Source organism: Lonchura striata, chromosome 36 (assembly GCF_050655825.1).
Source record: "Lonchura striata isolate lonStrDom1 chromosome 36, ASM5065582v1, whole genome shotgun sequence".
Taxonomy (NCBI): Eukaryota; Metazoa; Chordata; class Aves; order Passeriformes; family Estrildidae; genus Lonchura; species Lonchura striata.
Window position 1 is genome coordinate 877,685 of NC_140738.1, and position 15,928 is coordinate 893,612.

At 45.5% G+C, this 15,928-nt stretch overlaps 1 protein-coding gene across 5 annotated transcripts in view; it reads right to left on the minus strand.

Moving 5' to 3' along the window:
* The window catches only part of IPO4 (importin 4), a 44,925-nt gene that overhangs the window by 11,626 nt on the left and 17,371 nt on the right, over positions 1-15,928 (minus strand). For all 5 annotated transcript variants that reach the window (XM_085565698.1, XM_085565693.1, XM_085565696.1 and 2 more), the window contains 11 exons: positions 13,087-13,191; positions 7,458-7,550; positions 6,369-6,477; positions 5,543-5,651; positions 5,031-5,131; positions 4,858-4,935; positions 4,040-4,097; positions 3,861-3,939; positions 1,692-1,876; positions 1,482-1,523; positions 385-749 (listed from right to left, as the gene is read on the minus strand). In XM_085565698.1, the coding sequence (XP_085421824.1) occupies positions 385-749; positions 1,482-1,523; positions 1,692-1,876; positions 3,861-3,939; positions 4,040-4,097; positions 4,858-4,935; positions 5,031-5,131; positions 5,543-5,651; positions 6,369-6,477; positions 7,458-7,550; positions 13,087-13,191 (1,324 nt within the window). The remainder of the gene's footprint in view (positions 1-384; positions 750-1,481; positions 1,524-1,691; positions 1,877-3,860; positions 3,940-4,039; positions 4,098-4,857; positions 4,936-5,030; positions 5,132-5,542; positions 5,652-6,368; positions 6,478-7,457; positions 7,551-13,086; positions 13,192-15,928) is intronic.

Genomic DNA, 15,928 nt, shown 5'->3' on the forward strand with positions numbered 1-15,928 from the left:
CGTGGCTTAAAGCTCATTAAGGGAATGTGGGCGGGGCTTAAGGGAGTGTGGGCGGGGCTTAGAGCTCTTTAAGGGAATGTGGGCGGGGCTTAAGGGAATATGGGCGTGGCTTAAAGTTCATTAATGGAATGTGGGCGTGGCTTAAGGGAATATGGGCGTGGCTTAAAGCTCATTAAGGGAATGTGGGCGGGGCTTAAGGGACTATGGGCGTGGCTTAAAGTTCATTAATGAAATGTGGGCGGGGCTTAAGGGAGTGTGGGCGGGGCTTAAAGCTCATTAATGAAAAGTGGGCGTGGCTTAAGGGAATATGGGCGTGGCTTAAAGATGGCGGGAGGGGTTCAGGGCCCCCCAAGCCCCTCCCCCCGCCTCCCCATTGGCGGATACTCCAGGTGGGCGTGTCCGGCGGCCTCGCCGATCCGGCCAATGGCGTAGAAGGCGTTGGCCCTGACCTCGGGGTCGGCGTCGGCGGCGGCCAATCGGAAGGCGGGGCCCAGGTCGGGCAGGAAGGGCGTGGCCTCGGGGCCCAGGGCGCCGCCCAGCTGGCCAATCACGGCCCCCGCCCAGGACCGCGCCCCCGGGTGGGCGGGGTCGGCCAGGGCGGCCAATAGGGAGGGGAGGAGGCGGCGGAAGAGGCGGGGCGGGAAGGCCACGCCCCCCCCGGTGCCGGCCACGCCCACCCGCGCCATGGCCACGCCCACCTCCGGCAGCCAATCGGAGGCTGTCTCGCGGAGCTCGGAGCGCTGGGAGGTCTGGGGGGGGTGGGGGGGTTACTGGGAGGGACTGGGAGGGACTGGGAGGGACTGGGAGGGACTGGGAGGGAATGGGATGAACTGGGATGAATTGGGAGGGGACTGGGAGGGACTGGGAGGGACTGGGAGGGGACTGGGAGGGACTGGGAGGGAACTGGGAGGGAACTGGGAGGGACTGGGAGGGAACTGGGAGGGAACTGGGAGGGACTGGGAGGGACTGGGAGGGACTGGGAGAGACTGGGAGGGAACTGGGAGGAACTGGGAGGGAACTGGGAGGGACTGGGAGGGAACTGGGAGGGACTGGGAGGGACTGGGAGGGACTGGGAAGGACTGGGAGGGAACTGGGAGGAACTGGGAGGGAACTGGGAGGGACTGGGAGGGACTGGGAGGGACTGGGAGGGAACTGGGAGGGACTGGGAGGGACTGGGAGGGACTGGGAGGGAACTGGGAGGGAATGGGAGGGAACTGGGAGGGAATGGGAGGGACTGGGAGGGACTGGGCCATACTGGGATGGACTGGGCTGAACTGGGAGTTACTGGAATGAACTGGGAATGGGATTTGGGTTCACTGGAACCAAACTGGGATGAACTGGGAGTTACTGGGACAAACTGGGAATGGGATTTGGGGTTACTGGGACCAAACTGGGATGAACTGGGATGAACTGGGACAAACTGGGAATGGGATTTGGGGTTACTGGGATGAACTGGGATGAACTGGGAGCCGCTCCCCCACCTCCTCCTCGTCGCCGTCCCCTCGGGATCTCAGGCAGGCGATCTGTCGGAGAAAGGGGCGGGGCTTAAACCAAGCCACGCCCACCCGCCAAAGCCACGCCCCCTCACCCCAAGCCACGCCCCCATTGGTCAAATCCCCTCAAGCCACGCCCACAATCCCAAACCCCGCCCACATTAAACCACGCCCACTTTAAGCCCCGCCCCCTCTCACCTGCCCGACGATGACGTCACACAGGGCTCGGCCAATGGGCTCCAGCCATTCCGGGGGGGCGTGGCCTGGGGGCTGCAGCAGCCGCCCGACCCCGCCCACCGCCCCCAGGGCCCCGCCCACTTCCGGCTCCGCCCGCAGCGCCCCCAGCAGCGCCCGGAACGCCCCCTGCTGGGCGGGGGAGGGGCCTGCGGGGAACCAGTATAAACCAGTATAAACCAGTATAAACCAGTATAAACCAGTACAGACCAGTATAAACCAGTATAAACCAGTATAAACCAGTACAAACCAGTACAAACCAGTACAAACCAGTATAAACCAGTATAAACCAGTTTAACGGCTTTTTTCCCCAACTTTTCCCCATTTTTTCCCCATTTTTTCCAATTTTTTCCCATTTTTCCCCTTTACGGTGGAAAAAATCCCAGTACAAACCAGTACAAACCAGTGCAGACCAGTACAGACCAGTACAGACCAATTTAACGCCTTTTTTCCCAACTTTTCCCCATTTTCCCCCCATTTTTTCCATTTTTTTCCCATTTTTCCCCTTTACGGTGGAAAAAATCCCAGTATAAACCAGTATAAACCAGTACAAACCAGTACAAACCAGTACAAACCAGTTTAACGCCTTTTTTCCCAACTTTTCCCCATTTTTCCCCTTTTTCGGCGGAAAAAATCCCAGTATAAACCAGTATAAACCAGTACAAACCAGTACAAACCAGTACAAACCAGTATAAACCAGTTTAACGCCTTTTTTCCCAACTTTTCCCCATTTTTCCCCATTTTTTCCCATTTTTTCCCATTTTTCCCCTTTTACGGCGGAAAAAATCCCAGTATAAACCAGTATAAACCAGTACAAACCAGTACAAACCAATACAAACCAGTATAAACCAGTACAAACCAATTCATTTTTTCCCAATTTTTCCATGTTTTTTCTAATTTTTTTCCATTTTTTCCCTTTTTTCCCCAATTTTTTCCCATTTTTGTAGCACAAAATCCCAGTGCAAACCAATAAAAACCAGTATGGACCAGTATAAACCAGTATAACGTGTTTTTTCCCTATTTTTCCCCAATTTTTTTCCCATTTCTCCCCAATTTTTTCAAATTTTTGCCCAATTTTATCGCTCCCAGTTGCTCTCCCAGGCACAAAATCCCAGTATAAACCAGTTCAAACCAGTATAAACCAGTATAAACCACTTTGACCCTTTTTCCCCCAATTTTTCACATTTTTCCCCCAATTTTTCCCCAATTTTCCCCTTTTTCCCCCAATTTTTTCCCATTTTTCCCATTTTTGTCCATTTTTGGAGCACACAATCCCAGTATAAACCAATATAAACCAGTACAAACCAGTTTGACCTTTTTTCCCCCAATTTTTCCCTTTTTTCCCCAATTTTTCCCCATTTTATCCCATTTTTGGAACACAAAATCCCAGTACAAACCAGTATAAACCAGTTTAACGCCTTTTTTTCCAACTTTTCCACATTTTTTCCCCATTTTTTACCATTTTTTCCCATTTTTTTTCATTTTTCCCCTTTTTCGGTGGAAAAAATCCCAGTATAAACCAGTATAAACCAGTATAAACAATTTTGACCCGTTTTTCCCCATTTTTTCCCATTTTTTCCCATTTTTTTTCATTTTTCCCCTTTTTTGGTGGAAAAAATCCCAGTATAAACCAGTATAAACCAGTATAAACCAGTTCAATCACCTTTTCCCCCATTTTCCCCCGATTTTTCCCTTTTTCTCCCAATTTTTTCCCATTTTTTCCTATTTTTTCCCATTTTTGACCCATTTTTGCTGCAGAAAATCCCAGTATAAACCAGTATAAACCAGTACAAACCAGTTTAACCCTTTTTTCCCCATTTTTTGGTAATTTTTTCCCCATTTTACCCAAATTTTTCCCGGTTTTTGATGCACAAACTCCCAGTACAAACCAGTACAAACCAGTTTAAAGCCCTCCCAGCCCCCTCCCAGTACAAACCAGTACAAACCAGTATAAACCAGTACAAACCAGTTTGACCTTTTTTCCCCAATTTTCCCTATTTTTCCCCATTTTTTCCCATTTTTGATGCACAAAATCCCAGCACAAACCAGTACAAACCAGTACAAACCAGTACAAACCAGTTTAAAGCCCTCCCAGCCCCCTCCCAGTACAAACCAGTATAAACCAGTACAAACCAGTTTGCGACTCCCTCCCGCAGCAGCTGAGGCTCCCCAGGGCCTCGTAGGCGGCGCCTCGGACCCGGCACTGGGGGAACTGGGAGGGAACTGGGAGTTACTGGTTTGGACTGGTTTGGACTGGGAGGGGGAGCGGGGGTTACTGGTTTATACTGGGAGGGAACTGGGAGGGGGCTCACCTGGGTCAGATCCAAGATGGCCGCCAGGAGGGGCTCCAGGTGGGGCAGGAGGGCGGAGCTGGGGACCAGTATAAACCAGTATGGACCAGTTTAAACCAGTATAAACCAGTATGGACCAGTATGGACCAGTATAAACCAATATAGACAAGTATGGACCAGTATAAACCAGTACGGACCAGTATGGACCAGTTTAAACCCCTCCCAGTACAAACCAGTAACCCCAAACCCATTCCCAGTACAAACCAGTAACCCCCAAACCCATTCCCAGTACAAACCAGTAACCCCCAAACCCATTCCCAGTACAAACCAGTAACCCCAAACCCATTCCCAGTTCAAACCAGTAACCCCAAACCCATTCCCAGTTCAAACCAGTAACCCCAAACCCATTCCCAGTTCAAACCAGTAACCCCAAACCCATTCCCAGTATAAACCAGTAACCCCAAACTCCCTCCCAGTATAAACCAGTAACCCCAAACCCATTCCCAGTACAAACCAGTAACCCCAAACCCATTCCCAGTACAAACCAGTAACCCCAAACCACTCCCAGTATAAACCAGTAACCCCAAACCCATTCCCAGTACAAACCAGTAACCCCAAACCCATTCCCAGTACAAACCAGTAACCCCAAACCCATTCCCAGTACAAACCAGTAACCCGAAACCCATTCCCAGTACAAACCAGTAACCCCAAACCCATTCCCAGTATAAACCAGTAACCCCAGACCCATTCCCAGTATAAACCAGTAACCCCAAACCACTCCCAGTACAAACCAGTAACCCCAGACCCATTCCCAGTTCAAACCAGTATAAACCAGTTACCCGCAGTTCTCCGCCAGCTCCCCCAGCGCCCCCAGCGCCGCCTCGGCCAATCCGGGGAAAGCTCCGCCCACTTCCGCCCTGCGAGGGGGCGTGGCATGACCATAAATGGGCATCAGGCCACGCCCCCTTTAGCCACAGGCCACGCCCACCCGGCCCAGGCCACGCCCACTCACAGATCAGGCCCCGCCCACTCCTCGTCCTCGTCCTCCATTGGCTCCGCCCCCTCCTCGTCGTCATGGAAACCCAGCAGCCAATCAGGGGCGTCGGAGGGGGGCTGGGGGGGGAAAGGGAGAGGTATGGACCAGTATGGACCAGTATGGACCAGTATGGACCAGTATAAACCAGTATGGACCAGTATGGACCAGTATAAACCAGTATGGACCAGTATAGACCAGTATGGACCAGTATAAACCAGTATGGACCAGTATGGACCAGTATAAACCAGTATGGACCAGTATGGACCAGTATAAACCGGTATGGACCAGTATGGACCAGTATGCACCAGTATAAACCAGTATAAACCAGTATGGACCAGTACAAACCAGTATAAAAAATCCCCATTTTCCCCATTTTTAACCCTTTCACTCCCTCCCACCACCCCCAAACCCCCTCCCAGTCCCCTCCCAGTCCAAACCAGTAACCCCAGCCCCCAAACCAGTACAAACCAGTACAAACCAGTACTGACCGGCGGCGGCGGGGGGCGCAGCGCCCCCTGCAGGAGCGGCAGCGCCTGGGGCAGCAGCGGCGCCGTCCCCTCCCCCAGGAGCTCCGAGACGGCCGAGAGCAGCGCCAAACTGGGAGAAACTGGTTTGGACTGGGAGGGACTGGGGGGGACTGGGAGGGACTGGGAGGGAACTGGGAGGGAACTGGGAGGGACTGGGAGGAACTGGGAGGGACTGGGAGGGACTGGGAGGAACTGGGAGGGACTGGGAGGGACTGGGAGGAACTGGGAGGGACTGGGAGGGACTGGGAGGAAACTGGGAGGGAACTGGGAGGGACTGGGAGGGACTGGGAGGGAACTGGGAGGGACTGGGAGGGAACTGGGAGGGACTGGGAGGGACTGGGCGGTAATTGGTTTATACTGGGATGAACTGGGATGAACTGGGATCAAACTGGGAGTTACTGGGACGTTACTGGTTTGGGCCTTGGGGTTACTGGGATGAACTGGGAGCGGCCAGAAGCCCAAAGTGGGCGTGGCCAAAGGCGGGGGCGTGGCTTGGGGCGGCGTGGGCGTGGCTTGGGCTGTGATTGACAGGGGCCGACTCAGGGCAGTGGGCGGGGCTTAAGGAGAAATGGGCGGGGCTTAAGGGGAAATGGGCGGGGCTTAAGGGGAAATGGGCGGGGCTTAAGGGGAATGGGCGGGGCTTAAGATGAGTGGGCGGAGATTTGGGGGAATTTTGGGAACTTTTGGGCATTTTTGGGCATTTTTTTTTGGGATTTTTGGGGATTTTGGGGATTTTGGGATTTGGGATTTTGGGAATTTCGGGAATTTCGGGAATGCCGGCACTCACGTGACCCGCGTGGCGTCGCTGTCGCCGCTCTCGGCCAATCGCAGCCCGAGCTGCAGCGCCTCCAGCAGCCCCTCCCCCACCTGGGCGGGGCCCAGCGCCGCCAGAACCTCTGGAACCAGTATGGACCAGTATGGACCAGTATGGACCAGTATGGACCAGTATGGACCAGTATAAACCAGTATGGACCAGTATAAACCAGTATGGACCGGTATGGACCAGTATGGACCAGTATGGACCGGTATAAACCAGTATGGACCGGTATGGACCAGTATGGACCAGTATAAACCAGTATGGACCAGTATGGACCAGTATGGACCAGTATGGACCAGTATAAACCAGTATAAACCAGTATAGACCAGTATGGACCAGTATAAACCAGTATAAACCAGTATGGACCAGTATAAACCAGTATGGACCGGTATGGACCAGTATGGACCAGTATGGACCGGTATAAACCAGTATGGACCGGTATGGACCAGTATGGACCAGTATAAACCAGTATGGACCAGTATGGACCAGTATGGACCAGTATGGACCAGTATGGACCAGTATGGACCAGTATAAACCAGTATAAACCAGTATGGACCGGTATAAACCAGTATGGACCAGTATGGACCGGTATGGACCAGTATAAACCAGTATGGACCAGTATGGACCGGTATGGACCAGTATAAACCAGTATGGACCAGTATGGACCAGTATAAACCAGTATGGACCAGTATAAACCAGTATAAACCAGTATAGACCAGTATGGACCGGTATGGACCAGTATAAACCAGTATAAACCAGTACAGACCAGTATAAACCATTTTTTCCCATTTTTCCCCATTTTTTGCCTGATTTTCCCCATTTTCCCCCCACTTTTCCCCTCCCAGTCCAAACCAGTCCAAACCAGTCCAAACCAGTATAAACCAGTCCAAACCAGTAACCCAAATCCCCCATTTTTAACCCTTTAAATTCCCATTTTTCCCCCGTTTTTCGCCCGATTTTCCCCATTTTTTCACCGAGTTTTCCCCCCTTTCGTCCCTCCCAGTCCAAACCAGTATAAACCAGTATAAACCAGTATAAACCAGTTCAAAGCAGTCTCACCCAGGGCCTGGAGCTGCTGCTCCCCCCCCCGGGCCAGGGCGGCGACGGCGGCGAGGGTGGGGGGGGGGAGGGGCGGGAGGCCGGAGCTGCAGGCTGAGAAATTCGGGAATTTTGGGAAATTCGGGAATTTCGGGGGGAAAAATTCGGGAATTTCGGGGGAAATTCGGGGTGAAAATCAGGGGGGAATTTGGGGATTTTAGGGGGAGTTTTGGGGATTTTTTGGGGATTTTTTGGGGATTTTGGAAAGGATTTTTGGGGGAATTTTGGGGGGAAATTTGGGGATTTTGGGGGGAAAATTTGGGTATTTTTGGGGATTTTTTTGGGGATTTTTTGGGGAATTTTGGGGGATTTTTTGGGGATTTTTTTGGGGATTTTGGGGGATATTTTGGGGATTTTTTTGGGAATGTTGGAGGGTTTTTTGGGGATTTTTTGGGGATTTTTGAAGAATTTTTTGGGGGAATTTCGGGGGGAAAATTTGGGTATTTTTGGGGGGTTTTATGGGGAAGTTTTGGGGATTTTTTGGGAATTTTGGAGGATTTTTTGGGGCTTTTTTCGGATTTTTTTTGGGGAATTTTGGGGAAATTTTGGGAGGATTTTTAAGAGATTTTTTGGGGAATTTTTGGAAATTTTTCGGTGATTTTATTGGGATTTCTGAAGAATTTTTTGGGGGAATTTTGGGGGGAAATTTGGGAATTTTGGGAAAATATTGGGGTGAAAATCGGGGGAGAAAATTGGGAATTTTATGGGGAATTTTGGGGATTTTTTGGGATGATTTTGGGATAATTTCGGGATAATTTTGTGCAGTTTTTGGGATATTTTTGAACGGATTTTGGGATAATTTTGGGATAATTCTGGGATTTTTCTGGGATATTTTTGGGCGGATTTGGGGATAATTTTGGGATATTTTTGGGATATTTTTGGATGGATTTGGGGAAAATTTTGTGCAGTTTTTGGGATATTTTTTGACGGATTTGGGGATAATTTTGGGGTGATTTTGGGATGATTTTGGGACAATTTTGGGATAATTTTGAGGCTATTTTTGGGCTAATTTTGGGGCTATTTTTGGGATAATTTTGGGATATTTTTGGGATATTTTTGGGATATTTTTGGGATATTTTTGGGCGGATTTGGGGATATTTTTGGGATATTTTTGGGCGTATTTGGGGATAATTTTGGGATAATTTTGGGATAATTTTGGGCGTATTTGGGGATAATTTTGGGGTGATTTTGGGCAGTTTTTGGGCAGTTTTTTGGGGTGATTTGGGGATAATTTTGGGATAATTTTGGGATAATTTTGGGATATTTTTGGGCGGATTTGGGGATAATTTTGGGGTGATTTTGGGGTGATTTTGGGCAGTTTTTTGGGGTGATTTGGGGATAATTTTGGGCAGTTTTTGGGCAGTTTTTTGGGGTGATTTGGGGATAATTTTGGGATAATTTTGGGATATTTTTAGGCGGATTTGGGGATAATTTTGGGGTGATTTTGGGCAGTTTTTTGGGGTGATTTTGGGATAATTTTGGGCAGTTTTTGGGCAGTTTTGGGCAGTTTTTTGGGGTGATTTTGGGCAGTTTTTTGGGGTGATTTTGGGATAATTTTGGGGTGATTTTGGGCAGTTTTGGGGCAGTTTTTTGGGGTAATTTTGGGATAATTTTGGGCTGATTTTGGGGTGATTTTGGGCAGTTTTTGGGCAGTTTTTTGGGGTGATTTGGGGATAATTTTGGGATAATTTTGGGATAATTTTGGGATATTTTTGGGCGGATTTGGGGATAATTTTGGGGTGATTTTGGGCAGTTTTTGGGCAGTTTTTTGGGGTGATTTTGGGATAATTTTGGGCAGTTTTTGGGGTGATTTGGGGATATTTTTGGGGTGTTTTGGGCAGTTTTGGGGCAGTTTTTTGGGGTGATTTGGGGATAATTTTGGGGTGATTTGGGGCAGTTTTTGGGCAGTTTTTTGGGGTGATTTGGGGATAATTTTGGGCAGTTTTTGGGCAGTTTTTTGGGGTGATTTTGGGCAGTTTTTGGGCAGTTTTTTGGGGTGATTTGGGGATAATTTTGGGATAATTTTGGGGTGATTTGGGGCAGTTTTGGGGCAGTTTTTTGGGGTGATTTGGGGATAATTTTGGGGTGATTTTGGGCTGATTTTGGGCAGTTTTTTGGGGTGATTTGGGGATAATTTTGGGCAGTTTTGGGGCAGTTTTTTGGGGTGATTTTGGGCAGTTTTGGGGCAGTTTTTTGGGGTGATTTGGGGCAGTTTTGGGGCAGTTTTTTGGGGTGATTTGGGGATATTTTTGGGATAATTTTGGGCTGATTTTGGGCAGTTTTGGGGCAGTTTTTTGGGGTGATTTGGGGATATTTTTGGGGTGATTTTGGGCAGTTTTTGGGGTGATTTGGGGATAATTTTGGGGTGATTTTGGGCAGTTTTTTGGGGTGATTTTGGGCAGTTTTTTGGGGTGATTTTGGGCAGTTTTTGGGGTGATTTGGGGATAATTTTGGGGTGTTTTGGGCAGTTTTTTGGGGTGATTTTGGGCAGTTTTTTGGGGTGATTTTGGGGATAATTTTGGGGTGATTTTGGGCAGTTTTTGGGCAGTTTTTTGGGGTGATTTTGGGATAATTTTGGGCAGTTTTTGGGGTGATTTGGGGATAATTTTGGGGTGATTTGGGGCAGTTTTTGGGCAGTTTTTTGGGGTGATTTGGGGATAATTTTGGGGTGATTTGGGGCAGTTTTGGGGCAGTTTTTTGGGGTGATTTGGGGATAATTTTGGGGTGATTTTGGGCAGTTTTTGGGCAGTTTTTTGGGGTGATTTGGGGATAATTTTGGGATAATTTTGGGGTGATTTGGGGCAGTTTTGGGGCAGTTTTTTGGGGTGATTTGGGGATAATTTTGGGGTGATTTTGGGCTGATTTTGGGCAGTTTTTTGGGGTGATTTGGGGATAATTTTGGGCTGATTTGGGGCGGTTTTGGGGCAGTTTTTTGGGGTGATTTGGGGATAATTTTGGGCAGTTTTGGGGCAGTTTTTTGGGGTGATTTTGGGCAGTTTTGGGGCAGTTTTTTGGGGTGATTTGGGGATAATTTTGGGGTGATTTGGGGCAGTTTTGGGGCAGTTTTTTGGGGTGATTTGGGGCAGTTTTGGGGCAGTTTTTTGGGGTGATTTGGGGATATTTTTGGGATAATTTTGGGCTGATTTTGGGCAGTTTTGGGGCAGTTTTTTGGGGTGATTTGGGGATATTTTTGGGGTGATTTTGGGCAGTTTTTGGGGTGATTTGGGGATAATTTTGGGGTGATTTTGGGCAGTTTTTTGGGGTGATTTTGGGCAGTTTTTTGGGGTGATTTTGGGCAGTTTTTTGGGGTGATTTGGGGATAATTTTGGGGTGTTTTGGGCAGTTTTTGGGGTGATTTTGGGCAGTTTTTTGGGGTGATTTTGGGGATAATTTTGGGGTGTTTTGGGCAGTTTTTGGGCAGTTTTTTGGGGTGATTTGGGGATAATTTTGGGCAGTTTTTGGGCAGTTTTTTGGGGTGATTTTGGGCAGTTTTGGGGCAGTTTTTTGGGGTGATTTTGGGATAATTTTGGGCAGTTTTTGGGCAGTTTTGGGCAGTTTTTTGGGGTGATTTTGGGCAGTTTTTTGGGGTGATTTGGGGATAATTTTGGGGTGATTTTGGGCAGTTTTTGGGCAGTTTTTTGGGGTAATTTTGGGATAATTTTGGGCTGATTTTGGGGTGATTTTGGGCAGTTTTTGGGCAGTTTTTTGGGGTGATTTGGGGCGGTTTTTTGGGGTGATTTGGGGATAATTTTGGGATAATTTTGGGATAATTTTGGGATATTTTTGGGCGGATTTGGGGATAATTTTGGGGTGATTTTGGGCAGTTTTTGGGCAGTTTTTTGGGGTGATTTTGGGATAATTTTGGGCAGTTTTTGGGGTGATTTGGGGATAATTTTGGGGTGATTTGGGGCAGTTTTTGGGCAGTTTTTTGGGGTGATTTGGGGATAATTTTGGGGTGATTTGGGGCAGTTTTGGGGCAGTTTTTTGGGGTGATTTGGGGATAATTTTGGGGTGATTTTGGGCAGTTTTTGGGCAGTTTTTTGGGGTGATTTGGGGATAATTTTGGGATAATTTTGGGGTGATTTGGGGCAGTTTTGGGGCAGTTTTTTGGGGTGATTTGGGGATAATTTTGGGGTGATTTTGGGCTGATTTTGGGCAGTTTTTTGGGGTGATTTGGGGATAATTTTGGGCTGATTTGGGGCGGTTTTGGGGCAGTTTTTTGGGGTGATTTGGGGATAATTTTGGGCAGTTTTGGGGCAGTTTTTTGGGGTGATTTTGGGCAGTTTTGGGGCAGTTTTTTGGGGTGATTTGGGGATAATTTTGGGGTGATTTGGGGCAGTTTTGGGGCAGTTTTTTGGGGTGATTTGGGGCAGTTTTGGGGCAGTTTTTTGGGGTGATTTGGGGATATTTTTGGGATAATTTTGGGCTGATTTTGGGCAGTTTTGGGGCAGTTTTTTGGGGTGATTTGGGGATATTTTTGGGGTGATTTTGGGCAGTTTTTGGGGTGATTTGGGGATAATTTTGGGGTGATTTTGGGCAGTTTTTTGGGGTGATTTTGGGCAGTTTTTTGGGGTGATTTTGGGCAGTTTTTTGGGGTGATTTGGGGATAATTTTGGGGTGTTTTGGGCAGTTTTTGGGGTGATTTTGGGCAGTTTTTTGGGGTGATTTTGGGGATAATTTTGGGGTGTTTTGGGCAGTTTTTGGGCAGTTTTTTGGGGTGATTTGGGGATAATTTTGGGCAGTTTTTGGGCAGTTTTTTGGGGTGATTTTGGGCAGTTTTGGGGCAGTTTTTTGGGGTGATTTTGGGATAATTTTGGGCAGTTTTTGGGCAGTTTTGGGCAGTTTTTTGGGGTGATTTTGGGCAGTTTTTTGGGGTGATTTGGGGATAATTTTGGGGTGATTTTGGGCAGTTTTTGGGCAGTTTTTTGGGGTGATTTGGGGCGGTTTTTTGGGGTGATTTGGGGATAATTTTGGGATAATTTTGGGATAATTTTGGGATATTTTTGGGCGGATTTGGGGATAATTTTGGGATAATTTTGGGATATTTTTGGGCGGATTTGGGGATATTTTTGGGGTGATTTTGGGCAGTTTTTGGGCAGTTTTTTGGGGTGATTTGGGGCTGTTTTTTGGGGTGATTTGGGGATAATTTTGGGATAATTTTGGGATAATTTTGGGATATTTTTGGGCGGATTTGGGGATAATTTTGGGGTGTTTTGGGCAGTTTTGGGCAGTTTTTTGGGGTGATTTTGGGCAGTTTTGGGGCAGTTTTTTGGGGTGATTTGGGGATAATTTTGGGGTGATTTTGGGCAGTTTTGGGCAGTTTTTTGGGGTGATTTTGGGCAGTTTTTTGGGGTGATTTGGGGATAATTTTGGGGTGATTTTGGGCAGTTTTTGGGCAGTTTTTTGGGGTAATTTTGGGATAATTTTGGGGTAATTTTGGGATATTTTTGGGCGGATTTGGGGATAATTTTGGGATAATTTTGGGATAATTTTGGGATATTTTTGGGCGGATTTGGGGATATTTTTGGGGTGATTTTGGGCAGTTTTGGGGCAGTTTTTTGGGGTGATTTGGGCAGTTTTTGGGGCTCACCCAGCGCGTGCAGCGCGCTCAGCGCCAGCTCCCGGCCCCGCGGCGCCTCCAGAGCCGCCGAAATCCTGGGGAGCACCTGGGGCAGCCAGGGCTGCACCTCCTCACCTGCGGGCAATTAACGGTAATTAACGCTAATTAACGGTAATTAACGCTCATGAACTCACCAGGAGCGAAAAGGGACAGAGAGGCGCAAAAAACCCGCCCGAAATCAACGGAAATTCAAGGAAATTCACCCAAAAATCCAAGGGAATTCACCCAAAAATCCAAGGAAATTCACCCAAAAATCCAAGGGAATTCACCCAAAAAATTCAGCAAAATTCACCCAAAAATTAATCAAAATTCACCCAAAAATTCAGCAAAAATCAACCAAAAAATTCAGCAAAAATCAACCAAAAAATTCAGCAAAATTCACCCAAAAAATTCAGCAAAATTCACCCAAAAATTCAGCAAAATTCACCCAAAAAAATTCAGCAAAATTCACCCAAAAAATTCAGCAAAATTCACCCAAAAATCCAAGGAAATTCACCCAAAAAATTCAGCAAAATTCACCCAAAAAATTCAGCAAAATTCACCCAAAAAAATCAGCAAAATTCACCCAAAAATTCACCCAAAAATTCCCCCAGAAATTCACCCAAAACATCATCAAAATTCACCCAAAAAATTAATCAAAATTTACCCAAAAATTCACCCAAAAATTCATCGAAATTCACCCAAAAATTTCAGAGAAATTCACCCAAAAATTCACCCAAAAATCATCAAAATTCACCCAAAAAATTCAGCAAAATTCACCCCAAAATTCATCAAAATTCATCCAGAAATTCCTCAAAATTCACCCAAAAAATTCATCAAAATTCATCCAGAAATTCCTCAAAATTCACCCAAAAAATTCATCAAAATTCATCCAGAAATTCATCAAAATTCACCCAAAAATTCATCAAAATTCACCCAAAAAATTCATGAAAATTCACCCCAAAAAATTCATCAAAATTCACCCAAAAATTCACTCAAAAAAATCATCAAAATTCACCCAAAAATTCACCCAAAATTCATCAAAATTCACCCCAAAAAATTCATCAAAATTCACCCAAAAAATCATCAAAATTCACCCAGAAATTCAACCAAAATTCACCCAAAAATTCATCAAAATTCACCCAAAAAATTCAGCAAAATTCACCCAAAAAATTCAGCCAAAAAATTCAGCCAAAAAATTCATCAAAATTTACCCAGAAATTCATCAAAATTCACCCAAAAAATTCATCAAAATTCACCCCAAAAAATTCATCAAAATTCACCCAAAAATTCACCCAAAAATTCAAGGAAATTCACCCAAAAATCCAACGAAATTCACCTAAAAACTTCAGCAAAATTCACCCAAAAATTCATCCAAAAATTCATCAAAATTCACCCAAAAATTCATCAACATTCACCCAAAAATTCACCCAAAAAAATTCATCAAAATTCACCCAAAATCCACCCAAAAATTCACCCAAAAATTCACCCAAAATTCATCAAAAATAACCAATTTTCCCCCAGATTTTCCTCATTTTTTTCCAATTTTCAAATTTCCACAATTTTTTCCCAAATATTCCCCATTTCCCCCCAAATTTCCCCTTTTTCTTTTTCCATTTTTTCCCCAAATTTTTCCAAATTTTAAATTTTTTTCCCCCAAATTCTCCCATTTTTGCCAAAACTTCCCCATTTTTTCCAAATTTCCCCCAATTTTTCCCAAATTTTTAATATTTTCCACCTATTTTCCCAATCCTCCCCAAATTTTCCCAATTTTAGCCAAAATTTCCCCCATTATTTCCCAATTTTACTCAAATTCCCCCATTTTTTCCACTTTTTACCCAAATTTTTCTCATTCTTTTCCAATTTTCAAATTCTCACAATTTTTGCCCAAATTTTCCCCGTTTTCCCCCAAATCTCCCCATTTTTTTTCCATTTTTCCCCAAATTCTTCCAAAATTTACATTTTTTCACCAAATTCCACTTATTTATTCCATTTTCCCCCGCAAAATTTTCCAAATTTTATATATTTTATATATTTTATATTTTTTTATATATTTTTTATATTTTTTCTCCAAATTACCCCATTTTGTCCCAATTTTTCCCCATTATTCCCAATTTTACCCAAATTTCCCCCAAATTTCCCCTTTTTTCCATTTTTTTACCCAAATTTTCCTCATTTTTTTTACAATTTTCCCCCAAATTTTCCCAATTTTACCCAAATATCCCCATTTTTTCTATTTTTCCAAATTCCCCCAATTTTTCCTATTTTTCCCCCATTTTTTCCAACATTTAATTTTTCCCCCAATCCCCCCAATTTTTTTCCATTTCCCCCCAAATTTTCCCAAAATATAATATTTTCCCCCAAATTACCCCATTTTTCCCGATTTCCCCCCAAAATTTCCCAATTTTTCTCAAATTTCTCCAAACTTTCCTGATTTTTTCCATTTTTTACCCAAATTTTCCTCATATTTTCCCAGTTTTCCCCCAAATTTCCACAATTTTTTCCATTTATTCCCCAAATTTTATTTTTTTTCCCCCAAATTTTCCCCAATTTCCCATTTTTCTTCCCAATTCTCCCCCCACATTTCCCCAATTTTTTTTCCATTTTTTTCCCCAAAATTCTTCCAAAATTTAAAATTTTTTCCCCAATTTCCCCCCATTTTTCTTCCCAATTTCCCCCCAAATTTCCCCAATTTCTTCCCAATTTTCCCCCAAATTCTTCCAAAACTTAAAATCTTTTCCCCCATTCCCCCAATCTTTTCCATTTTTTTCCCCCAAAATTTAAATATTTCCCCAAAATTTAAATATTTCCCCAAAATCTGATTTTTTTCCAT